Source organism: Cnephaeus nilssonii, assembly GCF_951640355.1.
Source record: "Cnephaeus nilssonii genome assembly, chromosome: 18".
NCBI lineage: Eukaryota > Metazoa > Chordata > Mammalia > Chiroptera > Vespertilionidae > Cnephaeus > Cnephaeus nilssonii.
The window spans coordinates 512,080-535,834 of NC_137089.1; the positions used below are offsets into that span (position 1 = coordinate 512,080).

General features: G+C 64.5%; 2 protein-coding genes across 6 annotated transcripts; both read left to right on the forward strand.

The window, feature by feature from the left end:
- Positions 1–304: 304 nt before the first annotated feature.
- Positions 305–8,489, forward strand: NRBP2 (nuclear receptor binding protein 2). Its single transcript, XM_079796218.1, has 18 exons — positions 305–560; positions 908–1,030; positions 1,103–1,204; positions 1,308–1,397; positions 1,586–1,626; positions 1,713–1,807; positions 1,909–1,932; positions 2,003–2,086; positions 2,182–2,237; positions 2,320–2,415; positions 3,564–3,696; positions 4,882–4,984; positions 5,092–5,142; positions 5,217–5,352; positions 6,163–6,216; positions 6,311–6,374; positions 6,498–6,553; positions 6,636–8,489. The coding sequence occupies exons 1-18, from the start codon at positions 438–440 to the stop codon at positions 6,699–6,701; spliced, it is 1,497 nt and encodes a 498-aa protein (XP_079652344.1). The 5' UTR covers positions 305–437; the 3' UTR covers positions 6,702–8,489.
- A 3,252-nt stretch (positions 8,490–11,741) lies between these two features.
- On the forward strand, positions 11,742–23,396 carry PUF60 (poly(U) binding splicing factor 60). Of its 5 annotated transcripts, none has more exons than XM_079795792.1 (12): positions 11,742–11,866; positions 15,798–15,881; positions 17,917–18,012; positions 18,126–18,215; positions 19,017–19,067; positions 21,076–21,237; positions 21,311–21,403; positions 21,545–21,758; positions 21,850–22,040; positions 22,176–22,311; positions 22,497–22,732; positions 22,994–23,396. In XM_079795792.1, exons 1-12 carry the CDS (start codon positions 11,843–11,845, stop codon positions 23,291–23,293), a joined length of 1,677 nt encoding a protein of 558 aa, XP_079651918.1. In that variant the 5' UTR covers positions 11,742–11,842; the 3' UTR covers positions 23,294–23,396. The 5 variants fall into 5 exon arrangements, with proteins under 5 accessions (XP_079651918.1, XP_079651920.1, XP_079651921.1 ...); XM_079795793.1 differs by having other exon boundaries at positions 11,828–11,866; positions 15,801–15,881; XM_079795794.1 differs by lacking the exon at positions 19,017–19,067.
- Positions 23,397–23,755: the final 359 nt, after the last annotated feature.

Here is a 23,755-nt window from a genome sequence, read left to right on the forward strand (position 1 = left end):
GTCGGGCGGGGCTCCAGCCTCGGGGCTGCCGGGTCAGGGGTCGCGGGGCCGGCCTTCACCGGGGATGGACGGGACTGGGCCGGGGCGCGGCCTCCTGTGGGGCGGGGCCTGTGATCGGGCGTGGCTCCAGGGCGGGGGCTCGCCGGGGCGGGGCTGTGGACGCCGACAGGCGGGGCCTTCTCGCGCGCTGCGCGGGCTCAGCCCTCCGCGGGGAGCTCCACTCGGGATCCAGTCCGAGGAGGCGGCTCCGGCCGGGCGGGCGGGCTCCGCCCTCCGGGTCGCGCGCCCGCACCGCTCAATTCCCAGAGCCTGGGTCGTGGCTCCAAGCCGTGGCGGCTCCACTCCGGACTCGGCTCAGTGCGCGGGGCCTGCGCCGGCAGTGGCGGCGGGGGCGGCGGAGGATCGCGGGGCGGGCGGCTGCCTGGGCCCACCGAGCCATGGCGGCTCCCGAGCCTGCGCCCAGGCGGGGCCGGGAGCGGGAGCGGGAGGAGGAGAGCGAAGACGAGAGCGACATCCTGGAAGAAAGCCCGTGCGGCCGCTGGCAGAAGCGGCGCGAGCAGGTGGGCACCTCGGGGACGGCTGCGGGGGTCGCTGGGGGAGCGGGAGACCGAAACCTCTCCGCAGCCTCGAGGGGGCGACCCCGCTCCTGCACCCCTTTTGGCCCGGCCCCCGTGCCCTGGAGAGGAACCCTGATTCCCTAAGGGCCAGCCTAGCAGAACCACCTCCCCAGGCCCCTGGGACCAGCCACTGGCCCCCTGGGGACGTGCTCAGCGCCCTGAAACCTGCCCTAAACCCCTCAGCCCTGCCCCTGGGCGCCCTCCGCTCCCCCTCCCCCCAGAGCGGGCCAGTCCTGCCTCTCGGCTGGGCCGTGGGAAGGGCGTGAGCGGACGCGCACCCCCACCGCCAGGTGAACCAGGGGAACATGCCGGGCGTCCAGAGCACCTTCCTGGCCATGGACACGGAGGAGGGCGTGGAGGTGGTGTGGAACGAGTTGCGCTTCAGCGACAGGAAGGCCTTCTCTGCCCACGAGGTGAGGCCTGTAGCGTCCCCCCGCACCCCCCCTCTTGTGACCACCTCGTGACCGCACCCCCACACCTCCCAGGAGAAGATCCAGACCATGTTCGAGCAGCTGGTGCTGGTGGACCACCCCAACATCGTGAAGCTGCACAAGTACTGGCTGGACGCCTCCGAGGCCCGCGCGAGGGTGAGCGGCGCCGCGGGAGCGGGCGAGGCGCGGCGGGTGGGGCGTCCGTGGGCACCGCCCCTGGCGCCCGCAGCTGGCGGAGCCCGATACCGTGCACCCGCAGGTCGTCTTCATCACGGAGTACGTGTCCTCGGGCAGCCTCAAGCAGTTCCTCAAAAAGACCAAGAAGAACCACAAGGCCATGAACGCGCGGGTATGGGGAGCGGGGAGCGGGCAGGGCCGGCGTCGGGGACCGGACGGGGTCGGGACGCGCGCGAGGAGAGGGGCGGCTTCGGGGGCAGGAACGGGGTTGAGCCGGGGCAGGGGTCGCGGTGGGGGCACCACGGGCCCAGCCGCCTCTCCCCGCCCTTCCGACCGACGGATGCGCCTGCCCGCCGCCAGGCCTGGAAGCGCTGGTGCACGCAGATCCTGTCGGCGCTCAGGTGAGGCCCGGGCCGCCCGCGCCCCCGCCCCCGCCCCGCGCGTCCTCCCCGCGCCCCCTGACCCGCTCTCCCGCCCCTGCCCGCAGCTTCCTGCATGCCTGCAGCCCCCCCATCATCCACGGGAACCTCACGAGCGACACCATCTTCATCCAGCACAACGGCCTCATCAAGATCGGCTCCGGTGCGGGCAGGTCGGGGAGCGGGGACCTGCGGGGCCGAGGGCCGAGGACGCCCGCAGCCCCACCCGCTGACCCCGCTCTTTCTCCCCCGTGCCCCGCGCAGTGTGGCACCGCATCTTCTCCAACGGTGCGTGGGGGCCCTCGGGGATGGAGGGCCGCGGAGAGGGCCGGTCCGCTCACCTCCGCGCCCCTCCTAGCGCTCCCCGACGACCTCCGGAGCCCCATCCGCGCGGAGCGGGAGGAACTGCGGAACCTGCACTTCTTCCCGCCGGAGTACGGAGGTGAGTCCCCCCGCGAGGCCGCCCCGCAGCCGCCCGCCCCGCCCCGCCCCGCAGCCGCCCGCCCCGCCTGACGCGCTGTCCCGGTCCCTGTGCAGAGGTGGCGGACCGCACCGCCGTGGACATCTTCTCCTTTGGGATGTGCGCGCTGGAGGTACTGCCCTGGCGCCCGGCCCGGCCCGCTCCCGCCCACCGCCCCTGGCGGCCCTGCCCCGCCTGACCGGCCCTGCCCTCAGATGGCGGTGCTGGAGATCCAGGCCAACGGGGACACCCGGGTCACCGAGGAGGCCATCGCGCGGGCCCGGCACTCGCTGAGCGACCCCAACATGCGGGTGAGCAGGGCCCCCGCCCCTCCAAGCGGGACTGGTGCCTTGTTGGGGGCAGGCCTGGGGGTGCGGTGGGTCAGTGCTGCCCGGGGCCCACCCACCAGGAGGGCCTTCCCTGCGTGGGTGCTGCGTTCCAGGCCTGAAGGAGCTAAGGGCACATCTTTTTCTTTTTTTAAATATATTTTTATTGATTTCAGAGAGGAAGGGAGAGAGAGATAGAAACGTCAACAGAGAGAATCATGGGCCAGCTGCCTCCTGCATGCCCCCCACTGGGGATCAAGCCCACAACCCAGCACGTGCCCTGACCGGGAATCGAACCTTGAACTGTGACCTCCTGGTTCATAGGTCCACGGCTCAACCACTGAGCCACTATGGCCGGGCAGGGCTGGGCTCTTTTTTTTTTTAAGGGCGCATCGTAAGGTCAGGGAAACCAGAGACAGAGTGGGTGAGTACTGTTGTGGTGCCCATTTTATAGATAAAGAAACTGAGGCTCAGAGAGGCTAAGTACTTTACTCGAGGCTCCAGAGTAAGTGAGGGAACCAGTGTTGGCACCTGGTCTGCCTTTAAGCCTTCATGTGGGCAGCGGGGTGGGCAGACGGAGCATGGGATGGAGCTTCGTCTCTGGCCAGAGTCTGGGAAACTGTCTGGCTTAAGCCCAGGCCTCTGGAGATGGGAGAGGGAAGTGATGGGGCCTGGATGGGGCTGGTGGGGAGGTGGAGCCTAGACAGACAAGAGAGGCAGGCAGTGCAAGGCGTGGGCGGGGGAGGGACCTGTCAAGGTCATCTCCAGAAGGCGGGCTGGCCCTGCGGGTGGGTTCATGCAAGGCCCCGTGACCTGCGGGGGCGGGGGGGGGGGGGTGCTGATCTGCCCGCCTCGTGCAGACTTCCTCTGTGGACGGGGATAACAGTGCTCCCGGCCCCCCACCCTCACCCCGCACCAGGTTTCTGTGAGGATTGAGGGAGGTTAGGGACCCGGGGCCTGGCTGTCCTGTTTGCAGGATCAGGGCCTGGCTGGATGCCTCTCCCTGAGCACGTCATGAAGGCGTCTTGGGGTTGGACCCTGCGGTCTGGGGACCCAGGGCCGCCTCTCCTCACACTGGGGGGCCAGAGCAGAGAAACCCCGTGAACCGAGGCCTCTTCTCTCCGCGCCCCCAGGAGTTCATCCTCTCCTGCCTGGCCCGGGACCCCGCCCACAGGCCCTCTGCCCACAACCTCCTCTTCCACCGCGTGCTCTTCGAGGTGCACTCGCTGAAGCTCCTGGCAGCTCACTGCTTCATCCAGCACCAGTGTGAGGAGGGGGGGTCACCCAGCACCAGTGTGAGGGGGTCACCCAGCACCAGTGTGAGGGGGTCACCCAGCACCAGTGTGAGGAGGGGGGGTCACCCAGCACCAGTGTGAGGAGGGGGGGTCACCCAGCACCAGTGTGAGGAGGGGGGGTCACCCAGCACCAGTGTGAGGGGGTAACCCAGCACCAGTGTGAGGAGGGGGGGTCACCCAGCACCAGTGTGAGGAGGGGGGGTCACCCAGCACCAGTGTGAGGAGGGGGGGTCACCCAGCACCAGTGTGAGGAGGGGGGGTCACCCAGCACCAGTGTGAGGGGGTAACCCAGCACCAGTGTGAGGAGGGGGGGTCACCCAGCACCAGTGTGAGGAGGGGGGGTCACCCAGCACCAGTGTGAGGGGGGTCACCCAGCACCAGTGTGAGGGGGTCACCCAGCACCAGTGTGAGGGGGTCACCCAGCACCAGTGTGAGGGGGTCACCCAGCACCAGTGTGAGGGGGGTCACCCAGCACCAGTGTGAGGGGGGTCACCCAGCACCAGTGTGAGGGGGTCACCCAGCACCAGTGTGAGGGGGGTCACCCAGCACCAGTGTGAGGGGGGTCACCCAGCACCAGTGTGAGGGGGGGTCACCCAGCACCAGTGTGAGGGGGGACACCCAGCACCAGTGTGAGGGGGGGTCACCCAGCACCAGTGTGAGGGGGGGTGGGGTCACCCAGCACCAGTGTGAGGGGGGATCACCCAGCACCAGTGTGAGGAGGGGGGGGTCACCCAGCACCAGTGTGAGGGGGGGTCATCCAGCACCAGTGTGAGGGGGTCACCCAGCACCAGTGTGAGGGGGTCACCCAGCACCAGTGTGGGGGGGGTCACCCAGCACCAGTGTGAGGGGGTCACCCAGCACCAGTGTGAGGAGGGGGGGTCACCCAGCACCAGTGTGGGGGGGGTCATCCAGCAGCAGTGTGAGGGGGTCACCCAGCACCAGTGTGAGGGGGTCACCCAGCACCAGTGTGAGGGGGTCACCCAGCACCAGTGTGAGGGGGGGTGGGGTCACCCAGCACCAGTGTGAGGGGGGGTGGGGTCACCCAGCACCAGTGTGAGGGCGGGGGGCGGGGGGTCAGGGCCTGGGGCTGGGATGAGGAAGGGCCCGGCCGGACGGTGGCTCAAGCTGCGCCCCTGAGTGCCCCTCTGGCCTGCAGACCTCATGCCTGAGAACGTGGTGGAGGAGAAGACCAAGTCGATGGACATGCACGCGGTGCTGGCCGAGATCTGCCGGCCGGGGCGGCCCCCCCTGCAGTGGCGGTGAGCGGCTGCCCCGGGCCTCGCTTTTGCATCTGGCCGGCCCCACTCGGTCCTGCCCCCGGGCAAGGCAGGCTGGCCAGCCGCCTCATGTGCTTCCCCCGTGCCAGGTACTCCGAGGTCTCCTGCATGGAGCTGGACAAATTCCTGGAGGACGTCAGGTGAGAGCTGGCGTGAGGCGGGGAGCGGGCGGCTGCCAGGCCTGAGCCCCCAGTCATCCCCGCTGTGTCCCCAGAAACGGGATCTACCCTCTGATGAACTTCGCTGCTGCTCGGCCCCTGGGGCTGCCCCGCGTGCTGGCCCCGCCCCCAGAGGAGGCCCAGAAGGCCAAGACCCCCACGCCAGAGCCCTTTGACTCGGAGACCAGAAAGGTGAGCCCCACCCTGCTGGGCACTGCCAGCCCCCCCTCCACACTGCCGGGAACCAGGGCCGGCCGACCCCTCTGTGGAGCTGGGGCTGTTAAGAGAAGCTGGGGTACCCCCTTTCCCAGAGACTCCTTGCCCTACAGACACCCCTCTCCCACCCCTTGCTGCCTGTGTCCTAGGAGTTGCCCCTGCTCCCACCTGCTCCAGGAGCCCTTGTCGGGGACTCTCCTCTGCCCTCACCCCTCTGATGCCACCCCCTTGGCTGGCCGACCCCCTGATGTCCGTGTCCTGGGGTACCCCCCACGCCCCCCCCCCCCGGCCTCGTGCTTTCCCGGCCCTCCTGCCTGGCTCCCTGTTTCTGTGCCCACACCCCGCTCCGGAGCCTGTGGCTTTGCCCTTGTGGGTATGTCCACGGTCACTGCCCTGCTCCGGGCACCTCCATTCCCTACCTGGAGGCCCCCCAGCCCCCCTTCCCCGCTGGCCTCCTTCCTCTTGGCTCCCCTCCACACCACAGCCAGAATTCATGTCCCAACAGCCAGCGCTGCCCACAGAGACCGTGGGGCCCTCAGCGGGGCCTGGGCCTGGGCCTATGGGGAGGCCTGGCCTGCGCGCGTCCTGTGCTCCGGCCTCTGCTTCCCCCGCCCTCTGCTCAGCTGCCCCTGCACTGGTGCAAACTCCTGTCCACCCGGGCGAGAGGCGCCCTCCAGCCCCTCCCAGCCCCTGTCCCTCTGGGCCCCTTGGGGGTGCATCGCTCTTGCTCCTCAGTTGCTGAGTCTGAGCCTTCGTGGGTGACCTTGGGCCCCCCCCCGCCCCCAGGTGATCCAGATGCAGTGTAACCTGGAGAGGAGCGAGGACAAGGCGCGCTGGCATGTGAGCCGCGGGGGGGGGGGGGGGGGGGCGCGGGGCGGAGGGGTCAGAGCCCACCCCAGAGCCAGACCTTGCCTCCCGCCTCCCGCCTCCCCAGCTCACGCTGCTGCTCGTGCTGGAGGACCGGCTGCACCGGCAGCTCACATACGACCTGCTCCCAAGTAAGTGGACGTGCGGGCCGAGACCTGCCCTTCCCCCCACCCCCACAGCGGGGGTGAGCAGCCACTGCCCGGGGCCTGCTTTTCCTGAGCTCCTGACCTTACCTCGCCCGCGCCTCTGCACAGCGGACAGCGCCCAGGACCTCGCCGCAGAGCTGGTGCACTATGGCTTCCTGCACGAGGTGCGGCCGCTGGGGAGGGGAGAGGAGAGGAGGGGAGAGGGGAGGGGGAGCAACGGTACCTATGCTGACCTCCCACCTGCAGGACGACCGGACCAAGCTGGCCGCCTTCCTGGAGAGCACCTTCCTCAAGTACCGCGGAGCCCAGTGACGGGATGGGGACTGCGGCACAGGGACGCGGGCGCCAGGGCCTGGGACCAGGGCTGCCCTCTGCCTGTGCCAGGGGCTGAGGACCAGAGGCCTGTACGAGGGCCCTGCCTCCGCCGGGCAGCTGCTGAGAGACCCTGGGCATGGGGATGGGGTGAGGGCGTGGGGGAGCCCACCAGTGGGGTGGGGGTCGTGATGAGGCCACGCCCATTCCTAGAACCAGGATCCCCTCACCCTACCTGCCTCCCCAGCTCGCCATTCCTTCCCATGTCCCCCATTTGCTGGCCAGGCTGTGGGTCAGTGGCAAGGGTGCCCCTCAGGGGGTCAGGTGGTGGGGGCACCACAGACAGGCCCACACAGGGAGCCCAGTCAATGGTCCGGCACCTGCAGCATCGGGCGGGGTGCTGAGCGGGCCGCGACCTGGCAGGAGAGACACTCCGAGACACCCAGTTCCCAGCACCACGTGGTTCTCGCGCCCCATCCCGCGTCCAGCGCGGATGCTCTGGAACCCTCTCCGAGTTTGCACGGCTCTGAGGCTGGGCCCGCAGCCCCCCAGCGGACACCGCCGGCCCCTGCAGCCCCTCCAAAGGGCTCTTCCTCTCCCCCTCCCCTGGCCTGGAGAGTCAGTCAGACTCCTCCCCCGCTCCTCACGGTGCCTCCTTCAAACTCACCCCCCAGGGACCTCCCCACCCCCTCCCTGCCCACGACCACCCCCACCCCCCATTGCCCTGGACTGACTTCTCTTGGGCCACCTCCTCTGTTTTCAGATGTAAACCCTCCGACCATGTAAACTGCATGCGTACACGTAGTGCATTCAGGGTTCCTTTTAAACATTTCAAATGCCAAACCGGGAAGCTCCCACCGACCAGGTGCCTGTCGCTGCTGCAGGAATCACCCAGACGTCGTGGCTGCACCCCCCCCAGGCTGTTATGCTTCTGTCTGTCAGGCGTCTGGCCCAGGCGCCCGCCAGCGCACGTCTTCCCGGAGGTCCCAGGGCAGAACCCGGTTTCTCTTCCCTCAGGTTGGGGTTTGGCTTGTGGGGCCAGGCATGGCCCTGCGCTGGGCGCTGGGCAGGAATTCACTTCCTAGCAGCGTCGGGCCAAGGTCCCCGTGTTCGGCTGGCTGTAAACTGCAGGCCATTCTCAGCTTCCAGAGGCTGCCACGTGCCTTGGCTCGTGGCCCCAGCCTCCACCTTCAAAGCCAGTGACAGCGGGCCAAGTCTGCCCCACGAGCCATCTGTCTGGCTTTCTGCAGCTCCGTGTGATTGGGTTGAGTCCACCCAGATCATCCAGGGTGGTCTCCCCACCCCCAGGTCCTTCTGCCGTGGGAGGGCACATCCACAGGGTCCGGGGGTTCGGGCGTGGACATCTTGGGGGGGAGGGGAGAGTCATTGTTCCACCAACCACATCGCCGGAACCAAAGCCCAAGACAAAACAAACCGAGGCTCTCAAGTTATCAACGTTTCACTCTACAAGATCATGTGAGTTCTCACACCTTTCACCCTGGAATTACGGACCTAAGATAAGTCGCGTGCCTCGTCGGAAACCCTGATGCTAAGCTGTCTGATTCACGTCATCTTAAACAGTCTGATGTCAAATGAGTAACAGGTTGTACCAGCGATTAAACTGAACACAGAACTCTATGCCACCGCGTCGTTTAATCAAGCCTATGCTGAGGTTCTCACGTTAACGTTTATCAAAGTCATATACATATTATTTTAGAAAGTAAAATGGGTTTTTTAGGCGAATAATAAATAAACCACGAACGTAGCCTCCGACCCTGATCCTTTCCAAATTCACTCTTAGCCGTATCTCCCGTCATTTAAGATCCATGTCCCACAAAACCACAGGCCCTTTCACTGCTTTTGTGTGCGTGTTTACATTAGGTGTCCCCTGGGGGGGCGGAATGCGCCTCACTCGGGGGGCTCACTGGCCTCGATCCCCTGACCCAGTGCCATCCCCGAGTGAGGCGCATTCTCGCGGCTTCATCACCGCAGGTCTTGGCAGAGAACGAGGTGTCCGGGGTTCTATTTGCCTTCTTGCACAACCTTCTGTTTCCCCTGGAGTTAATAATTGCCTCCCCTCGGCTTGTTTACTCGGTCTCTGTGCATGTCTCAACTCACCCTTACATCCTCCTGCAGCGGGGAGGGCCTGCCCTCAGTTTGGGGGACCCCTTGCCTAAGAGCCTACTCAGTCTCACCTCCCCCTGGAGCCCGGCCTGCCCACTCTGCCCCAGGCTGCTTGTCCTTGGGCGTCGGGGCGGGCGGGCGCAGCTGCCCGCAGGGCCTGCTCCTTCCCGGCTCCTGGCGCCCCGGCCTCTCGATCCCAGGCTCTCGGGCCCTGTCTGCCCTGCTAGAGGGAGAACATCTTCCATCTCCTGAGCGGGTGCATGGGAAGTGGAGGGCCTTTGCCTGGCTGTTCTTACTGGACTCACAGCTGCTCGTCAGTGTGGCCGGTACCACGGCTGGGCGAGGCTGAGAGTCATTTCTCCCCGAGACATGGAAGGTGTCATGTTTTCTTCTGGCCCCAAGAACTCGGTGCCTTCCTGAATGCCGACCCTTTGCTTATTCTCTCTCTCTCCTCGCTCACTCTCTCCAGCTTCCCTTTGTCCCGGTGCTTTGGGAATTCTCAGCGACATGTCTTGATGTTGCCCTCTTCCATCTAGTGTCCAGAGATCCCAACCTTTCGATTCTAGAAAGATTTGTTACATGTTTGTTTATTTCTCCCCTCTCCCTTGTTTCTGGAACTCTTGCCATTTAGATGTTGGGCTTGTCTTTTGAGAGGCACGAGAGGTGGTGGTCAGGGGTCCAGGGGCTGTCCTGCTGCTTCCTGCTCCGGACGTCGGTCTGTGCTCCCGCCGCCGCCTCTGTAAACACGGGGCTAACGGTGCCCACTCCAGGGCTGCCGCAAGGGTCACACGAGATGAGGTGTGTCGTGAGAACAGCGCGCGGCCACCAGCCCTCTGGAGGCTGCATGACATGCCCATTTCACAGGGGGAGCTGCCATCACAGTGCGGGTGCCTGTGGCTCCCCGAACCCGTCCATCCCTCCGTTATGGAGGCCTGAGGTGTCTGGCCTGGTCTAAGCTCTGGACAGTTCTGACCAGCATGGTAATGATTGCATTTTCTGTTTTCGAGCTACTTGGTTGGTTGTTATACATTCTGGAAGATTTCAGCTTTACCTTTCTTTCTTTTTAACATATTTATATTGATTTCAGAGAGGAAGGGAGAGAGAGAGAGAGAGAGAGAGAGAGAGAAACATCAATGATGGGAGAGAATCATTGATGGGCTGCCTCCTGCTCGCCCCACACTGGGGATCGAGCCCACAACTGGGGCGTGTACCCTGGAACCGAATTGTGACCTCCTGGTGCACAGGTCGATGCTCAACCCCTGAGCCCCGCTGGCCGGGCTCAGCTTTATCTTCCACCCCTTCCATCGAATTGTTCGCTCTCCTCGCCTGTTTCATTTGTAAGCTCGCTTTCTCGCTTGCTGAACGTCCTTTCTCTATAGCCTCTTCCTGTTTTTGGATGCAACACCCTCTCCAGTATCTCTGAGGATGTAATTTTAGCTTTTCTTCTTCTTCTTGCTTTATTGTCTCTGTTCCTTCTGAGTCCCTTCTCCTTCGTCTTCTTCCTCTTCCTCAGGTGTTGGTGACCCTGGGGTGAGACATTCTTAGCTGTGGGGCTTGTTGCCTGGTGAGCTGAGACCACGCATGTAGCCAGGTCACTCCCCTGAGCACCCCCCTCCCCGCCCCCAGCTGTCAATCTTTCCTCCTGAGCTGGGAGCTGATGCACAGGAGCTCTCCTCTCTGAGGGTCCTAGTGGCACAGGGTGGACAGGGCAGGAGTCTCCCTCACTCCCCGCTGCACAGCAGGGCCTGCCCCCTGCTCCTCTGCTAGAGCTCCTGCTACTGCCGAGAGGGACTGGGTCTGGGCCTCCTTTACCAACTGCACTGTCACACGTGACCCTGGGCACCACTGTAGTCCGCCAAACCACCTCCAGCTCCACAGCATCCCACCTGCCTCTGAGGAATCCGACCCCCATCTTTAGAGGGGAGGAAGAGGAGGGACCTATTCCGCCGTGTTTAACTGTTTCATGCTGAACTCTCCCAGGGTTGAGAAGGGACCTGCCTAGTTGGGGAGGAAGCTGTTGTGTCAGGGAGGCTGGAGTTGCTGGTCTCACAGACGTGGTTTCTTCCGAGTTAGAGTCTCGGTACTGGGAGCTGCAAGGGGCAAAAGGCCTGGGCAGCTCCACGCCAGGGAGGGGCGCCTTGGGCTTTCGACAATCAGACAATCAGCGGAGGGACTAAGGAATCTGGGTGCAAGCCCTGGTAAGCAGGGGGGGGATAAGGGGCTTGGGCTGCACATCACTGAGCTTACAACGCCATCGCTTTAAGATGCATTCTGAGCCGGCCGGCCTGGCTCAGGGGTTGAGCAGTGACCTATGAACCAGGAGGTCACGGTTCGATTCCCGGTCAGGGCACAGGCCCGGTTGCAGGCTCCATCCCCAGTGGGGGGGCGTGCAGGAGGCAGCTGATCAATGATTCTCCCTCATCATGGATGCTTCTGTCTCTCTCTTCCTCTCTAAAATCAACAAAAATGTATTAAAAACACAACGATGCACCACTGGCTTATGAGTCACTAGGAAAGAGCAAACGTGGCCCACTAAATGAGGACACACCACCATTGGTAGGCGCATGCTGACTTCAGAGATGTTAGGATGCAACGATGCATCTCAAAATTTGACTGCGAAACAGGGCGATTTTGTTACCACTCTCGTCGGTTCGGGCGAATGGGACTCCTGCAGCCCTGGGGGGAGCCCGGCCGTCCGGCCCGGTCTTGGGTGCGAGCGAAGTGTTTCCCTAAAGGAGGCCGGGCAGGCAGCAGCGGGGCTCCGGGGACAGAGGAGGAGTCCCCGGCCCGCCGCGCGCGCGCCCGCGACGCCAGCGCCCCGCCCCGGGCCCGCCCCTTCCGTCGGCTCCGCCCCACTCCGGAAGTGCGAGCCTTTCTCCTTCCACGTCACTGGCGTGAGGACCTTTTATCGCGATAGTTCCGTCTTTCCTCGAAGGCCTCCACCAACCCCTACATCGCGCGAGACCGCGCGGGGAGCTGGAGCGGGCGGCGCGCGCGGCGGCCGCGACGGGCGCAAGATGGCGACGGCGGCCTTAGCTCTCGTAAGTAAGCTCCCGGCGACGCGGCGTTTCGCTCAGCTGGCGGGCCGTCTGCCCGGGCAGGGCCCCCCGGGGACGCGGCGGTCGCTCGCGGCCTCAGGTCGCGTGAGGCGGGGGCTGAGCCGCGGCCGCAGCTTCCGGCCCGCGGACGGCTGCTTCCGGCCGGAGGGCCGCGCGGGACCCGGACTGGGGCGCGTCTTGGGGGCTGTGCAGCGCGCCGAGCCCGGCCCCTTCGCGGGGCGCCCGTCAGGCCCCGGCGAGCCGCAGCCTCGGGGCGGAGCTAAGCGGCCGCTGTCCCCCTCTGCCTTCGGGGTGCCCTGTGGCCCCGATCAGGGGGCGGGGTGCCTGGGAGAGGTGGCGTTCCTCCTCCCGCCTGTGTCAAGAGGGTGCCGGGCGTGCGGGGCGGGTGAGGCCCCGCGGGGAGGGTGGCCTGGGCGCCTCGCATCCAGAGCTGGACCTGCTCTCCGCTGATGCCCTGCGGGGGAGTGTCACCCGCAAACGGGCTCCGTCCTGTGGGCCCCACTCGGGAAGGGAAGGACGTGTTCTCTCGTAATGACTTTGCCCCAAGCGCTGCGCGAGGACTTGGGTGCACAGCGGGGCCCCGTTCGGGCTCTGATGGGCCCCAGAGATCAGTTCCCACCCGCATGCCTTCTACGGGTGCCCAAGGGAGCCATGCTCCGGTGGTGTGGGCGCCAGGCGGGAGGACCCTCCCGCTCCGCTCAGGGCTCCCCCTCCTCTCGGCCACGGAGCGATTAGCGTAGGCGGGAACCCTGCTCACACTCACCTCCCGGGGCCTGTCCCTCGTCCCTCCCCCTCCCCACGCGGCTGAAGTCCCCGACCCCCTCCTGGACCCTAGCTTCGCTTACCTGTCCCCACCCCCACCCAGAGCGATGCGGTGGGTCTGTTTGAGAAGGCATCTCGTGCAGGTGGCTGCAGGCTGAGCTGGTCGGGGAGACACCTGAGGGTCAGGAGGTGCATGTGCTGAGGCTGCCTCTCCCGGGGCAGAAACTGGCTCGCAGGGAGCGTGGGGCCGCAGCTAACCCCCTGTCCTCCGCCCTGCCTGCTGCCTGCTGGAGCCACAGGAGCAGGTGACCTTGGTGAAGGGGAGTGAGAGAAGAGGTGAGGGTCAGGCCTGGGGACCATCCTAGCAGCAGTCAGAGTTGACTGGTGACGGAGAGGGAGGCTGAGACCAGGCCCCAGACTCCTGGGAAGGTGTGGGAGGAGGCGGGGACGTGGGTGCCTGTGCCCCCGACCATCCGCAGAGCAGATGACTACCAAGCCCCTGCCTGAGGGACCCCAGAGGCGGGAGCCGGCAGCACCCTGTGCTCACCGGGACTGCGGTGTGATGGGGCTTAGCTCAGCTGTGGCATCATCGTTGAGGTGGGCGTGAGCGAAAAGCTGCCTCACATCCCTCCCCATCTGCGCCGGGTCTCCCTGTGGGCATGCCTCCTGTCTGCTGGGTGTGCAGTGCCCGGCTTGGCACTGGCGAGGACCGAGCAGGGGGAAGGCAGCAGTGCTGTCTGAGCTTTGACACTGGACTTCATGGACAGGGACTCTCTTAGGTACTCCGCGCACACACTCGCTAACTCGCTAATTCTCACGCCAGCCCCAGGCGACAGGCCTGAATTCAGAGCCTGAGGCCTGGAAACGTTAAGTAACTACTTCACTCTCGGGGTTTTCTGGTGGAATCATCCTGTTTCACTCGGGCTGCTGACCAGGGGCAGGGCTGGAGTTTGGGTCCCATAAACTGGGGCGACACTGCCTTCCCCAGGGCCTCCGTCTCCAGGCGCTGCCGTCTGGGGTGGGCTGTGACCACAAAGCTCTCGGACTGGATTGCCAGACAGCCTGTGAGGAGCTGTGCTGACCCAGGACGGTGGCCTCCGGTCTCAGTGTCTGCTTACCCCAGAACCCTGGGCATTCATTTAATAACTTTTATTTTTATTTTATTTTTTAAATCACCTGAGGATATTTTTCCCATTGATTTCTAGAGAGAGAGAGAGGAAGGGGAGGTGGAGAGAGAGAGAAACATGGACATGAGAGAGACACATTGATTGGTTGCCTTGAGCTCAAGCCCCAACTGGAGCCCAGGATTGAACCTGCAACCCAGGGATGTGCACTTGACCGGGAATTGAACCTGTTGCCCTTCGGGCCACAGGCTGATGCTCTAACCACTGAGCAAGCCAGCCAGGACAACTTTTTGTTGTTTTTTAATTGACTTTAAAGAGGGGAAGGGAGAGAAAGAGAAACATCCATTTGTTGTTCCACTTATTTATATATTCCTTGGTGGTTTCTTGTATATGCCCAGATTGGGGCTCAAACCCACAACCTTAGCATATCAGGCGACACTAACCAACTGAGCTACCCAGCGAGGCCTAGACACACCTATCCAGTGTGAAATGATTCATGTATTGTGTGTTGAAGTGTCATCACCAGGACCAGTTTGTTTGTGATCACCGAAAGTGTGTTTACCCTAGTACAGAGGTGCTGTCTTGTTTCTTACTTTTGCTTTTAGATTTCGTTTCCCAATCACAGCAGACATTCCGCAGTGTTTTGAGTTAGTTCAGATGCATAGCACAGCGGCCCGGAAGGCTCTTCCCAGACTCCTGCCTTCACCCTGTCCTGGTCCCTGTGCCGGCCTCACAGGGACGGGGGAGAGCAGGAAGCTGTTTATAAGCGCGCCCTCCGCTGGCCCTGCCGGCGGGCCTCGGGGCTGGACGCTTCCTCAGACCTGAAGTGAGCGCTTGCTGTGGGCCTTGAGGGCAGCCTCTGCTCTGGGTGTGCTGGGGGCTGTCGGGGGGCTTGGGGTGAGGTCCAGCTGCCATGCACCCCTGGGTGGGCTCGTGTCAGAGAGGATCCCCTCTCCTTTGACTCTAGGACACCATTTCGTCCCAGCAGTGGTGCCGGGTTCAGAGTGGCTGCAGGCGAGGGGCAGGGCTGGTTAGCCACAGCTTCAGTACCACTGGTCGTGCCTCCCGTGCAGCCTGGCCTGTGTTGCTGTCCCTCCTTTGAGGCCAGAGTGTCTGAGACACGTTATGGCTGAGTCATCCCAGGCTCTGGTATTGTCTGTGCACAGGGCTCCCAGCGTGGGCATGGCCGTCCTGTGCTCCTAGGTATCTGAGGGTCTCATCCTGAGCGGGGCAGTGCCTTCTGCTCTTGGTTCCCGCTGTGCAGCCTCAGAGAAGGGGGAGCAGGCCTCAGGGCCCTTCACCACGGCCCCCGCTCCTCGACATCGCCTGTGTTCGACCTTGCTTGTCTGTCCCACCACCCTGCTCAGCCATGGGGGGCGCTGCCTTCCATCCCTCTTCGTGGCAGGGTTCCGTGGCCCCATGGGTGTAGGTTAGGGCTGTGACCACGCTCTCAGCTGCCCTCTTTAGAGTGAGACGGCCCTGGACGTTTGACTGCCAGGGGAGCTCTTGCACGTGCAGGCCCCTGCTTGGCCTGCATTCAGATGACACCTCAGAGGTGTCTCAGGGGTGACCTGGGCCCTGGGCTGAGGCAGAGCCTGTGAAAGGCGTTGGGACTGATGCTGAGCTGTGGCCGGCCCAGGCGTGTGTGTAGAGTGCTCGAGAGGTGCCCTTGTCCTGCCGGCAGGAAAGGAGCTGATCGAAGACCTGAGCTGCGTGGCCAGAGGGTAGAGCTGCCTTTCCTTGGCTCTACCCTCTACCCTTCCCTCCTGGGGACTTGCTGCCAGCTGGGGCTGCCCCAGATTCTGCTGTGGTTTGTGCCAGGGCCCTGGGCAGCTGGAGGAATGGGCAGGGCGAAGAGGAGGAGTGTCAGAAATGTTCAGGGCCAAGCCAGCGCTGGTCCCTTCCTGTGCCCCTGCCCAGCCTCCCTGGCTCGCCGGGGGAGCTCAGCCCTTAGCTGGGGAAGGCGAGAGGGCCTGGGTGGGTGGGTCTTGTGACTGTCCATTACAACATCTCCTTCCTGCCTGCAGCAGGTCAATGGCCAGCAAGGAGGGGGGTCCGAGCCGGCGGCGGCGGCAGTGGTGGCAGCGGGAGACAAATGGAAACCGCCACAGGTACTGACCTTAAGCATCCTCGCCCTCAGGCCCGCCTGTCCACCCGCCTGCCCGCCCGCCCGCCCGCCCGCCTGTCTGCGCGTCCCTGGGCCCAGAGAGAAGTGGCCAGGGCGGGGCGGGAGGAACTGGGTGTAGGCACTCTTCTCTCCTGGGCAGAGGCACCTGTCCTGCCCCCGACCCCCAGCCTCGGGCCTGGCTCTAGCTTCCTTGTCCCTGCCTCTCCCCTGAGCATCCACCTGCTTCTGTGGCGGGTCGTAGCTGTGCGTGTCTCCAGACACTAGGCAGATGGTGATGTTCGGGTCGGGCTGCACCTCAGCCCTGCAAGGTCTGAGCCACTGGTGTGCAGAGGGCTGATGGCTGTCCAGCCGTGCAGGGAGCTGTTAAGAGTACAGACTTCCGTTTCCGGTCTAATTTAAATAAAACAGCAAAGCAGAACACCGTGCAAGCCAAAGCACGGGTCTAGGCAGACTCTGGTCTCGGTGGGTGTGGGCAGATGTGTCCTGCTCCGGCGCCTGGCCCTTGGCAGGGGCCTGTGGGAAGTGGAGTGGGCCTGTGGGTGGTAGGGTTCTTGGTGCTTCACCATGGCAGCGCCTGCCTCCAGGGGGTTCCAGCAGGGCCTCAGCAGCGGAGCCGGGTGACTGTTGGGGCTGGGCCCTCCTCTGGGTCGTCGTTCCCCCCACCCTCGGGGAAGGGCTGAGGAATGCAGCCTGGATCCTGGGAAGTTATGGGGCTGCAGCTGGTGGGCCAGGGGGCCAGAGAGTTCCTCCAACCAGCCCTCCCTGGCCCTGGCTGGCCGTGCAGGCAGCCATTGGTCGTGAGAGAAGGGCCTTTTGTTTACCAAGACAAAGAGGAGATTGAAAAGTTTCTAAGGGGCTGAATGGGGGCTGGCATCGATGACCATGGTGACAGCCGCTCTAGCCTGCAGCCCCTGGCCTGGGGCCGCTCTCCCACTAAGGAGGCCTGGGCTGGGGGCCAGCTGGTTGCCAGGGGCGGGGCCTCCTGCCCTTTCACCTGTGCTGGTCAGGATGCTGGTTCTGGGGTTTGGGTCAGCCAGCCCCTTCCTGACTCCTCTGTTCCTCTGTCCTTGATCGTCACTCCTGTGCTGGGACCTGCCTCTCTTCTCTGCTGTCCCTCCCGAGGCTGCATGCCCAGGGCTCAGAGCACCCCCTGGAGGAGCCAGCCCCTGAGCTGGTGGGCAGGCGGGGGTGCTCTGATGCCCGACGCCCACACTCTGCTTGGTCTGGTGGCTATACTTCTGCTTACACGGCTGTGTTCTTCCCTCTCACGCAGCCTAGAAATGAATTTTGACAGAGGAATGTAAACATAATCCTAGTAGCATCTGCTCTGGCCTGCAGCAGGCTCTGCCTGCCTCTCCCAAAACCTCTCCTGGGCCCTGTGCTCGTCTGCCAGATGCTGGAGGGTGTCCGGTCCTCCTGTCCCTCCCTGGTGGGTCTGCGCCTGCTTCTCCCAGGGGCTAGCCACAGCCAGGAGGAGTTTGGCAAAGGGGCAGGAGCCTCCTGTGGGCCGTGTGCAGGGGTGGGGGTTGAGCGCTGCACCAGGTGGGGCCCTTCCCACACATGCTGCTGCCGTGGTGCCTGGAACCCCTCCCCAGCAGGGGAGCTGAGTCTGGCCATCTGGGGCCACGAGCAGGTGGCTGTTGGAGTGAGGAGCCCTGGACCATCCAGAGCCCCGACCCCTCCCTTGTCCTGGAGGACAGCCAGAGCCGACTCTTGCACGGCACGGGACGGAGGTTCTGGAGTCAGGCTGGCCACACGGGCTGGCCCTCCTGCCACTTGCCACCTGTCGTGGCTGCTGAGAAGGCCATTGTGGGCTGGGCTCTGCAGTTGCTCCAGGTTGGTCCAGGGCCCCCAAGGTACCGGCTGCCTCGGCGTACGTCCTGACCATGGTCCTGGGGAGACTGCACCAGGCCATGCGGGCGAGTGTGCTAGGACCTGTGTGCTCCTGGGATGGGCTCCTGGGTCCACAGGAGGAGGCCTTGAGCTTGTTGCTAACACTTCCCTGCTCCCCCCACTAGGGGACAGACTCCATCAAGATGGAGAACGGGCAGAGCACAGCCACAAAGCTGGGACTGCCTCCTCTGACGCCCGAGCAGCAGGAGGCCCTCCAGAAGGTGAGAGTGTGCCTCCCGGGGCTGGGTGGGCACGGGGAGCCCCTTGGGGTAGAAGAAGGCCCGTTTCCCCACAGGCCGGGCCCCCCAGTGCTCCTCACCGCTTTCTCTCCCAGGCCAAGAAGTACGCCATGGAGCAGAGCATCAAGAGTGTGCTGGTGAAGCAGACCATCGCGCACCAGCAGCAGCAGCTCACCAACCTGCAGGTGAGCCGCCGCCCGCCCTCCACACCCCTCCCACCGCCTCTTCCTTCTTTTCCTCTCCTGCGCCTGTGGCTCCCCACCAGGTGTGTGGTCTCGGTTTCTCAAGGACTCCTTCTGGGGACGCCTGGGTTCCTCCCCAGCCATGAGTAACCACCTTATCCGCCTGTTGAGCACCCATGGCCCCTCCCGCCCCTTCTCTGTAGCTCTGCCCGATACCCCGAGCCAGCTCCTCTTCTCGGACTTCAGACTGTTGCCTCAGGTCGCCCCGCACCCGTGCCCCCCGCTGCACAGCTGACGGTGCAGCACGTAGGGGCGTTCCTCCCTGCCCCCATGGCCTTGGATAAGAACGGTCAGGCTCCCACCCCTGCAGCGAGTCCAGACCCCACGGGCTGGGGCCCAGGAATGAGGACAGGCTGGGGCGCCTCCATAGGGCCCTGCTTTAGACCTCTGGCTGGAAGCTGTGATGAGGCCAGGCGAGGCCGACAGGTGCCTGGGCCTTGAGCCCCCGCCCCTGCCCAGCCCCTGACAGTCACACTGCCAGGTGATGCCTGGCTGGTCCCTTCCTCTCGCTCCCCTCTCCCTTCCTTCTGCCCCGGCCGGCCAGGCTGTGGGGCGGGGCACCTGGGGCTCTGAGGCCCCCCTGGGCAGGTGCCGGCAGCCGCCAGTGGCCGGCCATGTGGGAAGGCAGGCGGGCCTCTCGGCAGGGCGGGGACTCCGGGCCTTGCCGCTGTCTGCGTGAGGTGTGACAAGAGCGGGAGACTGCTCGGCTCCAACAGACTGAACTCTGTCTTTACTGTCTTTCAGATGGCAGCAGTGACAATGGGCTTTGGAGATCCTCTCTCACCTTTGCAATCGGTCAATAGAAATGCTCACTTCTTCCGGGGCTCATGTCCTTAGTCAGGGCTAGAGGGGGGCAGTGCAGCCGCGTGCTGGGGACCTTGCTCCCCGAGCCGGCCCTGCCCGCCAGCTCGGACGAGCGCAACAGAGCGCCAGGCGTGGCGGGGCCAGTGTTGTGGGCGGGCACCCACCTGGGACCGCCCCGGGGAGGCCTCCATCTGCTCTGAGGGTCAGGTAACTGCGGAGGGCAGCCGGCCAGGAGGGTAGGTGCCCACGCCTGGCCCACCTGTACCCGTGCCGCCTCCACACACAGTGCACCGCCCAGGCCTCCAGCTCCGCCAGTCTCCAGGCTGCCTTGGCTCCTGGGTTGGGGTCAGGCCCTGAGAAGAGAAGGGTCGTAACTCATGGCCCCATCAGACCCTGGAGGGAGGATGGATGGACAAGGTGGGGGCTGGGGGAACCCAAGCAAGCAAGAGAGGGAAGGGCAAGAACTTGGGCCTTGGGCCTGGCTGTGAGCAAGGGGTAGAGGGCCTGCGGCCAGGGAGGAGGTGGTAGCCTGGCCTTGGCTGCCATGGGCAGAGGAGTTTGGGAAGGAGACACCCCTCCGTCCCCCAGAGCAGGCTGAGGAGGCCAGGGACCCCTCTGGGAACATGGCCCTTTCTCGGGGGCCGTTCCTGGGCATGCTGTTCTCACCGGGTAGCAAGGTCCTGTCCTCACGGGCCAGACAGACCCAGTGTCCTCTGGGGAGCGTCTGTCTGTGGGAACGTCAGGGAGAGGGTCTTCGCCCGCCTGCTTGGGGAGCTCCCACTGAAGAGGGCCATGCTTCTGTCTTGGGGGGCTTTGAGGAGGGACAGGTGGTTTCATGTCTCCGGTGCCTCGTGAGAGGGTCATGGTCCACCTCTGGGGTCCTTGGTCTCCACAGGGAGCCTGAGGCCTGTGTCAGGAGCCCAGTTTGAGGAGGTGCCCAATTTGGGGGGAATTCCTTCTTTAGGGGAGCTGAGGACCTTTTTTAGGTCCCTCCTGGAGGGAGGGGATGCCCGGCTTTTACTAAGCTGGAATCTAAAGAAGGAAATGGGCCTCCGGTTATGGGGACTTTTGTGAGGGTGAGGGGCACCCTGTTGGTGGAGAAGCTAGAGCCAGGGCCCCACCATCTGCCTGCCCTTGGCTGTGTCTCTTCCCCGGGGCCCAGCTCCTCTTGGTGGCCCACTGCTGTGGCTCTAGGCACCCCCCTGCCTGGCACATGGTGTCTGAGGTGGCAGGAATGGGAACCCTTCCCTGGGGGTATGGGAAGTCACAAAGCACAATGGCCAAACTCACCCCAATGCAGAGGCAGTGTCTGCCCTGGGCCTGCAGGACCTGTCACCTCCTGATATTCCTGGGGCCAGGTCCTCTGGGTGCGGGGGGGGGGGGGGGGGCCTCCAGGCAGCTCTTTTGTGAGGGGCTTGAGGCATGGGGGTCTTGCAATCGCTGAGCCCCTGCCTGAGCTGGCCCTGCACAAGTAGCTATTCTTCACTCTGCAGGGAGCCCCCAATCTGGGCTCCTGACCTTCCCTGGGGTCTCTTCTGGGCGCCCTGCCTTGTGTCCCCCTCTTACCTCCACACCAGTGGGTCCTTCCAGCTTGGATGGCTCCCCTTCCCTCTTCTGTTGGAACACTTGGTCAGGACCCCAGGAGGATCTCCCAGCCCAGCCCAGGTTTCCTGGCCTCTAGGCTGGAGGGTGGGCTGGGTGGGAGGGCGCACAGCCCTGCCTCCCAACCACCTGTCAGCTTTGCTGCCAGTCTGCCCAGGACCTGGGCGGGCCCGGGTGTGTCCGTGTCCTGCCTTTGGGCCTGGTCTTCCTTCCTGGGGTAGGGTTCTGCGGACCCTCCCCACCCTGTCTGCAGGGCTGAGCCTGCACCACGCTGCTGCGTGGGGAGCCCTCACCAGAGTGGTGCTGAGTGGGTGGGCCAGGAGGGGCGTGGGCTGCCTAGCCTCCTGCCACCCCGTCACAAGCCAGTGGCACTCTCTCCCCTTGTGTCCTGCTCCAGATGGCAGCTCAGCGGCAGCGGGCACTGGCCATCATGTGCCGGGTCTACGTGGGCTCCATCTACTACGAGCTAGGTGAGGACACCATTCGCCAGGCCTTTGCCCCCTTTGGGCCCATCAAGAGCATTGACATGTCCTGGGACTCCGTCACCATGAAGCACAAGGTGAGATTTGTTCTGCCCTGCCCCGCCCCCCACCCTGGGCTACCCAGGCCTAATGCTACATCCCTGTGTCCAGGGCTTTGCCTTTGTGGAGTACGAGGTCCCAGAGGCTGCGCAGCTGGCCTTGGAGCAGATGAACTCAGTGATGCTGGGTGGCAGGAACATCAAGGTGAGTGCCAGGGAGTCGGGCCCTGGGCTGATGGGAGATATGCTCTGTCCAATCACCCAGGAGATGCAGCCACCCTCCAGAGGCCTGAAGTGGCCAAGCCTTGGCTGATGGGCGGCTCTTGGTCCCCTGCCTCTCCCCCAGGTGGGCAGGCCTAGCAACATAGGGCAGGCCCAGCCCATCATAGACCAGCTGGCAGAAGAGGCCCGTGCCTTCAACCGCATCTACGTGGCTTCTGTGCACCAGGACCTGTCTGACGACGACATCAAGAGCGTGTTTGAGGCCTTCGGCAAGATCAAATCTTGCACACTGGCCCGGGACCCCACGACCGGCAAGCACAAGGGCTATGGTTTCATTGGTGAGACTGGAGAGGCTGAGGCAGGGCCTGGGCCTGGGCTGGGGCCCACCCCACTCTGTGGCTGGCCCTCATTGCTGCTCCTGCTCTGCAGAGTATGAGAAGGCCCAGTCGTCTCAAGATGCCGTGTCTTCCATGAACCTCTTTGACCTGGGTGGCCAGTATTTGCGGGTGGGCAAGGCTGTCACACCCCCTATGCCCCTGCTTACACCTGCTACACCTGGAGGCCTCCCGCCAGCTGCTGCTGTGGCTGCAGCTGCAGCCACAGCCAAGATTACGGCTCAGGTGAGGGCTAGTAGTCGTGTGGGTTCCGTCCTGGGCAGTAGACCCCAGTGCTTTGGGGACTGACTGGCTCTCCGGGTGGTGTAGAGTGGAGGCAGCCAGGCTTGGGACTCAGTGTGGTGGCCTTTTTGGTTGCAGGAAGCAGTGGCCGGAGCAGCGGTGTTGGGTACCCTGGCCACACCTGGACTGGTGTCCCCTGCACTGACTCTGGCCCAGCCCTTGGGGGCTTTACCTCAGGCTGTCATGGCTGCCCAGGCCCCAGGAGTCATCACAGGTGAGCCTGAGTGGGTCAAGGCTCCCTCCTTCCCCTGCCCCTCTCCTCTGGGCTCACTCCCCCAGCTGCCCTCATCTTAGGGGCCTCCAAACCCCAGGCAGGCCAGCCATGGTGCGTGGTGCTGTGCTCCCTCCTGGAAGGAGGGAGGTGGGGAGTGACGGCTGGACCTGGTGTGTTTGCTGCAGGTGTGACCCCAGCCCGGCCTCCCATTCCGGTCACCATCCCCTCTGTGGGAGTGGTGAACCCCATCCTTGCCAGCCCTCCGACGCTGGGCCTCCTGGAGCCCAAGAAGGAGAAGGAGGAGGAGGAGCTGTTCCCCGAATCAGAGCGGCCGGAGATGCTGAGTGAGCAGGAGCACATGAGCATCTCTGGCAGCAGCGCCCGCCACATGGTCATGCAGAAGCTGCTCCGCAAGCAGGAGGTGGGGGCAGGATGGGGCGGGGGGGGGGCCCCGAGGTGGGGGGGGAGGGGTGTGCTGTGGTTCAGCAGCGCTCAGCTGTCACACCCGCCCCCCACAGTCCACAGTGATGGTTGGGGGGGGGGGGCGAGGTGGGGGGGGAGGGGTGTGTGGTTCAGCAGCGCTCAGCTGTCACACCCGCCCCCACAGTCCACAGTGATGGTTGGGGGGGGGCGGGGTGTGCTGTGGTTTAGCAGTGCTCAGCTGTCACACCCGCCCCCACAGTCCACAGTGATGGTTCTGCGCAACATGGTGGACCCCAAGGACATTGATGACGACCTGGAGGGGGAGGTGACCGAGGAGTGCGGCAAGTTCGGTGCTGTCAACCGCGTCATCATCTACCAGGAGAAGCAGGGCGAGGAGGAGGACGCGGAGATCATCGTCAAGATCTTCGTGGAGTTCTCCATGGCCTCTGAGACTCACAAGGCCATCCAGGCCCTCAACGGGCGCTGGTTCGCTGGCCGCAAGGTTGTGGCTGAAGTGTATGACCAGGAGCGTTTTGATAACAGTGACCTCTCCGCGTGACCTTGGCCCCATTCCCTGGACTTGCACTTGCTCCTTTTTCCTCTGGGTTTTGTAGTCTCGGCCCGCCCCGCGCGCATAAAGTGCAGATGCTGCTGGCCAGAGGCCATGGTGGTCCTGTGCTTCTTGGCTGGGGACGGGCAGGCCCCGGGCTGAGGGGGCCTGTGGGGGGCGGGGGGGAGGCCCGGGGCTGCCCTGTAAGTGGGGGCGGGAGCGGGGCGGTCACTGAGCTCACAGGGCCGGTTATGGGAAGAGGGCGCTGGGCTGGATCAGTGATCAGGGGGCCACTCCGCGGAGGGAGGGACCATACGCCTTGGAAGGTCTAGGCTTCCAAGGCGAGGTGGGAGGAAGTCTAGGGCCCGCACACCTCTAGCCACCACGGACTTCAGTTCCCATCGTGCCTCGCGCCCAGGACGGGAGCGGGGCTTCCCAGCAGGCTGTGCGCAGAGTCGCTACGGGTCCTTG